Here is a 6000-nt window from a genome sequence, read left to right as displayed (position 1 = left end):
TTAGAAACTGGTGAAAGGCAGGGTCCCTGCGCCTGAGAGCGCGGGAGCCGGGTGCCCTGTCCGTGCGGCCGGTGGGAGCAGGGCTGGGCGGACTCCTCAGTCCGCTGCCCCCTAGGGCTTCTAGCAGGGAGGCCGGCTCGGCCCGCGCCCCTCCCTCCCGGGCTGGCCCCTTCCCTTTCCAGCGCCCAGGGCAGCTCCGCCGTCCAAACCGGAGCTGAGTTTGCTGACTGGGGCGCACGGGCTGGCAGCGCTGATGTCAGAGCCGGCGGACGGCCGTGATTGGATCTAATTAGACTTCGCAGCAGCAAATAGACAGGCTCCCTGCGTGATCGGCTTCAAAGTGGCTGGTGCCCAACAACTAGCAGAGGTGCCAAAGTAGAGCCTGCGCGCGGAGCCCAGATTAGGGGCGGCTGGGGCGGCGGGCGCTCCGCGGTCCCGGCCTGCGAGCTTTGTGCGGGCTCAGACCGCCGGCTCGGCCCGGCTGAACGCAGGTGACAGAGAGCCGCCAAAGGAGACGGTGACAGAGAGCCTCCAGAGGAGACGCCAGGAGTGCGAGCGTGCAGCCCCGAAAAGTGAGCCGGCCCCCGATCCGCAGGAGCGTCCCCGGCGGCCGCGGCCGGAGCCGGAAAGCTGAGAGTATTGGAGAGGACTCCTGCCCGGGTCCACTCGCCGGCCGCTGCCATGGCATCGGTCCTGGGGACCAGCAGAGCGTCCGGAGGGCTGAGCGGTCAACTCAAATGCAAGTCCAAGCGGAGGAGGAGGCGGCGGGCCAAGCGGAAAGGTAAGGACCTGCTTCCGCGCCGCCTCTCGCGCACTCTCCGCGACGCGCGTCGCCTGTCTGCGCGCCCTGCCCGCTTCTAGCAGCCTCCCTCGGGATGCTGGGGCGACGTGGCCGGGGCCCGCCGAGCGCCCCGCTCCAGAGTTCAGGTCCCTCCGTGAACGCCCAGGCTTCCGCAAGCCCGAGGGGGTGGCCAACCAAGCGGGGGCCGCGCGGAAGGCGGTGCCCTCCGCGGCCTTCCGCACGGCTGCTGACCGTCGCGCACAGACGCCGGTGCCGAAGGAAACGCTCGCCTAAGCCCTAAGCGTCCCTAAGAACGAGGGACGGACCTCGCGCCAGCTTCTCCATCCCAATTGTCTTGGAGGCGGGAGTGGGCAAAACCCTAGCAACCGCCTCCCCACGCTGGGTGACAGTTGCTATTCCGAGCGGTGCCGGCTGTTTTGTAAACACGGGGACCTGCAGCGAGAACGGGGTTCGTCCGGGGAAATAAGCAGAAATTAATGCATGAAAAGAGGAACAAGCATCGCAGCTCATTAGAGATGAGGAAAGCTGCAAACCAGGAGGGGAGAGGAAGTGCCTGGTGTCAGGTTTGAGCCTGGCTCCCCAGGTGCTGGGAGACGAACGAGCCCCAGAAGTTAGTCGTCGGGTGGGCAGCTCAGGGTCCCCTCGGGGGCAGGGCGCAGCCGGCCGCTGCTCCGCCAGGAGGACGGCCCTGGGCGCCGTCCCGCCGGTGTCTGTCCCTGGAAGGTGGCCGGAGCCCTAGGTGCGGCCGCCTTTTTCCGAGATGAACTTATGTCAGCCGCTCCTTATGTCATGAGCCTGCAGGAGAAAGTTCAGTTATTATCTGAAATGTGTTGGGGTTTTTTTTTTAAGTGACCAAAGAGCCCTAAAGAACAGGGGGAAAGACACAACCATCGTGTGTCAGGTTTCCTGGTTTCTCTGCTGGAGGATGCGGAGTTAGTTGTGGTCGAACATGTACCTCCTTCCCCAAGAATCTTCATCCTTGCTGAGGCCTAAGACAAGTTTCTGCCCCATCTCCTCCTAACTGCTTCCAAACGGTCCCGAGCCCTTCCCGACTTCTTCCTGTAGTAGAAATTAACCAGACGGTTTGAAGGAATAAATGCCAAGAGCACACAGCCATTCATTATGATTACATGTCAGGGTGGCAGGGAGCTAGGTGACAGCTTCTAGGAGGGCTTCAGAGCCTTGGTGTGGGGGGTGATTCTGTAATTCTGGTTTAACTCTTGAGCTGCTGCAAAGAATGCTGGCTACTCACTTTGTTCCCTGAAAATTTCACTCCGAAACAGATCTGGTCAATGTCTTCCAAAAATAATGCTAACAGAAAGTGACAATGATATTGAAAAAAAAAAAAAACAGAATTTAATAATGAGTATAAATTTTAAAAGTAATGAAAAAGAAACATTGCCTTTCATGCTTCAAGTGTTCATGTGTTCCAGTATTTTTATTTAGTATATTTAAATATTAAAATGGAAAAGTATGGAATAATATTTTACAACAAAGCAAAACCTATAGAAAGAAAATAGAAGCTGATGAACACTCATGTCTTTCTCCAAATTCGTTTTTTGTACCTTCAATTTAAAGGCAGTCATGTTAGCTTAGAAGGGATTCATTTTCAGAAAGGAAAGCAAGAAATCTGAAGGAGGACTTCATTGGCTATAAACTATGACAATTCAAAATAAAATTTTATGTGAAATATTTATACACTTTATTTTTAATATACCAAGTCTCTTAATTTTTATAGCCAAAAATGAAGTAGGAAAAGGTATTCAGGATGTGTGTACTAATTCCGGTTACTCGCAAATTTATCTGTGGGGTGAAGTTTCCTATGTCATCTGCCAACAGCTTATCATGGTGGATGAGTCAAATCAAACCTCTAAGTGTTCACTTCTTAGGGAAAAGTTAGCAGTGTAGGGGCGTGTGGTCAATGAAAAGAAAACAACAATTACAGAGCTCTTTATTTGCATTTTCCTGGGAATAGGTCAGTCTGTATATAATTCCTAATTATTACAGATGCTTTTTTCCCCTCTTCTATCAGGACAGTAGTGAATTTAAATTATGTTCTAATATTCATGAGTTTTAACATGAATAGAAATAGAATAGAATAGAATAGAATAGTCTCAACTTTTAAGCTTATCTAATAATAAAACTCTGTATCTGTCACAATTTAAAGCCCATGTGTGTATGGGTGGCTGTTAAGGAATTTTGATAAGGCTCTATTGAATACTAAGTAAAGCCAGTGATTGTGAGCACACAGAGAGTTCTTTTCCTGTGTAAATGAATAAATTAGAGGAAATGTACATTTTTTGCCAGTGATAAGCTTATTTCCACCTATTCTCACAAACAAGAATCATTTTGTTTGCATCATAACTTTTGGTTTCCCGGAGCTGTTAACCAAAATGCTACCAGCTTCTATACAAATTCTCTAAACGTGGCTTTCCTGAGATTTCTTTATTATGCTTTTTATTGTCAGAATAATCTATAGGATCTGAAATAAAAGCTCTGTAGCTATAGTATAAGTGTGGAATTGACACGATACTCCCATTTATTATTACATAGGATCCAGAGCCTTGGAAATGAATTTTTTTTCCTGTAGGAGACATTTTTTAGTCATGAAAACAGTCTATATCATTAAAAGTGAAAAAAAACTTAATCGCAAAATATGACTTCGGGTATTAACTAGGAATGACCTGCATTTGTCTCCCAGGTAAACTTTTAAAAAGACACCTAGCATTAAATCTCCCCACCCTCAATCCTCCTGTTATTTCATTAGGACCCAGTGCCATCCATTTTTGCATTTTTCTTTGTGTGTTATTTTTTAGTTGGGACTTTATCTTATAAATTGTTTATGGATCTTTTACATTTTCCGGTACAAACAAGAAATGTCAAATTTTGACTTTTTATGCAAAAAAGAAAGGCAGTTTTTTGAAAAGCTGAGCAAAGGACAGTGTTCCCATCTCACCTGCACACTATGGTTCAGGACGGCCACCTGCTCAGCAACATGTGCACCCACACTGTGGTTAAGGACGGTTCCTTCCCCTGTCGCACATGAGCCCCATCAGCTTCTGCTTGTGTCTCATGCAGAGACTTCCAGGAAATCCTGGCTGCACGTGTAGTTTAGGAGACTTGCCTGCTGCCTCCCACATGGAGCACCCTCTTAGCCAGTTCCTCACGGAGAATCCTGGAGGCCGTGCTGGGCCTTCCAGTCCCGGGTGAGACTGTGCAGGTCTGCACGCAGCCTGTCCGTACTGGTCGTAGAGTCTCACCTGCACGTGGTACAAAAGAACTGAAGGTGTGGATATTGTAAAAGATTGTAAAAGGTGCATATTTTAACCCTGAGTAGTAAAGGCAAAGGTGAAAGGTTTCTTAAATTAGTATCAGCTCAAGCAGGAAGCACAAAAGGCGGTACGATCAGAACAGGATAGCATATAAAATAAGTCACTTACATGTATCAGCTCCCTGAACCATGGACACCTCCAGGGAAATATGCCTGAGGAACTGAATAGGTGTATTTTTTAATTATTAAAATAGTATACATATTCTCTTTTGATCTCTTGGTGAGCTTTCTTTGGTGAGAGTAGTTTCCCAAAAAGAAACTGTGTATTGTCATGAAATGCATTTTGTAAGTAAAATATTTTTAACATTTGACCCATGAATACATACAGTGTACAAAACAATTGAAGTCTCTGCAAATTAAAAAAAAAAAAGATTGCTCTTTAAATACAAATATATTAGGAAATGGATTGAGAACTAATACAAATTCAGTTGGTTCCAGGAGGTAAATAGGAAGACGGGGTTTTAAGTGAAGTGCATTAGTTACTAACACAGAGAAGGGGAACTTTTGGGGAACTATTTGAAATGCTGTAGAAACAATCCTTGGCAAGTAGATCCAGCTGAATGCGGCATCAACACACCACCTGTCTTTTCTGAGGCGTTTGACAGCAAGCTAAGTTAATGCTTGAATTTCACGTATTATTCCAAGAAAATCCCTTACACAGAGTTCTAGAAAACTGGGGGGTAGCTCTGCAGAAGTAAGTAAGCTGATGAATCAGGAGGAGGCAGGAGCAGCCGGTCATGAACTTGGGGAAATGCCGGGGAAAGTTGGCCAAAGGGGCAGGATAAGGAGAGCATGTGGATGGCAGACGCAGGCTTGTTGTGAAACGGCATTCCATGAAAAGCTGATGAAATAGAAACATGGGCCACAGATGAAGGTGGCAGAGGCCGGTGGGCTCATCCCACCTGGTGGGACTGCCTGCCTCCTGCATCGCAGCCAAGCATCCCTGCACGCACTAGCCCCGCTGGCCCGAAGCTCCAGATCAAGGGCTGGATTTACTGATGAAATTAAACTGACGGAACTGTTCGCCCTCTAATTGTGTAAGGCTTTTCTTCCTTTCTCTTTTTAAAATGTGTATTAGTACCTCTGGTTTCTAGTGACCCGTGTAATAGCAGTAATTTGAGATTGCTTCAAGGGCATTAGATATGATGAGTGAACTTGAATTTAGAATAAAAATATGAGGCTCATGTATCCATCGCTAAACAGTGGTGATTGGGTTGTTGGAGAAGTGCTGCCCCAGAGGGGCGTCACATAAGGATATGCAGAATAAGGAAACTGCAGCTTTCTTTTCTTGAGGCATGGAGAGACAACTTCTGCCCTGAAAGCATTCAATGTTCAATTTAAAAACTGTAGATGTTTGTGGTTGTGTGTGTGCGTGTGTACGTATACATAGAGTGAAGACAGCTGAAACACCTGAGCATTTTTTATGTCTGCCTGCTTCTTTTTCTAAAATGCTAGAAAATGAAAGTCACTGTTTTTGTAATGTGGACAGTTTTGAACAACTCATAAAACCAAAAATAATACCGCGGACCTTCACATTTAAAAATATTATCTCTGAATTCCATATCGGTAAATGGAGCTCTTAATTACTAGCAAACAAGATTTCTAAAAGGATAAATTTTCATATAATAGGTGAGATTTTAAAGGTACTTATTTTAGCCATTTCTAAACTGGAAAAAAAAGGAAAGAAAGGTGAATGCCCAAGTGAAATATGGAAAGCACAAGGTCCTTCGCAAAATATTCAAACTACTGAGTGTTGGCCTTTCCCCGAGCGTATACATCACAAGGAAAAACCACACAGCCACACGCTGCCTGAGCGCGGCCAAGACCCGCTCATGCTGTCGAGTCGCTGTGAACAGTGAAGCCAAAT

The 6000-nt window shown here is 46.7% G+C and overlaps 1 protein-coding gene across 1 annotated transcript in view; it reads left to right on the top strand.

Moving 5' to 3' along the window:
• Positions 1-681: 681 nt before the first annotated feature.
• Positions 682-6000, top strand: part of ADARB2 (adenosine deaminase RNA specific B2 (inactive)) — a 240495-nt gene continuing 235176 nt past the window's right edge. The window contains exon 1 of the mRNA XM_040247959.1: positions 682-781. Coding sequence (XP_040103893.1) covers positions 682-781 — 100 coding nt within the window. The remainder of the gene's footprint in view (positions 782-6000) is intronic.

The sequence above is a fragment of the Oryx dammah genome, unplaced genomic scaffold (genome assembly GCF_014754425.2).
Source record: "Oryx dammah isolate SB20612 unplaced genomic scaffold, SCBI_Odam_1.1 HiC_scaffold_10, whole genome shotgun sequence".
NCBI lineage: Eukaryota > Metazoa > Chordata > Mammalia > Artiodactyla > Bovidae > Oryx > Oryx dammah.
The sequence above is the reverse complement of the archived record's forward strand: the minus strand, read 5'-3'. Positions and strand labels throughout refer to the sequence as shown.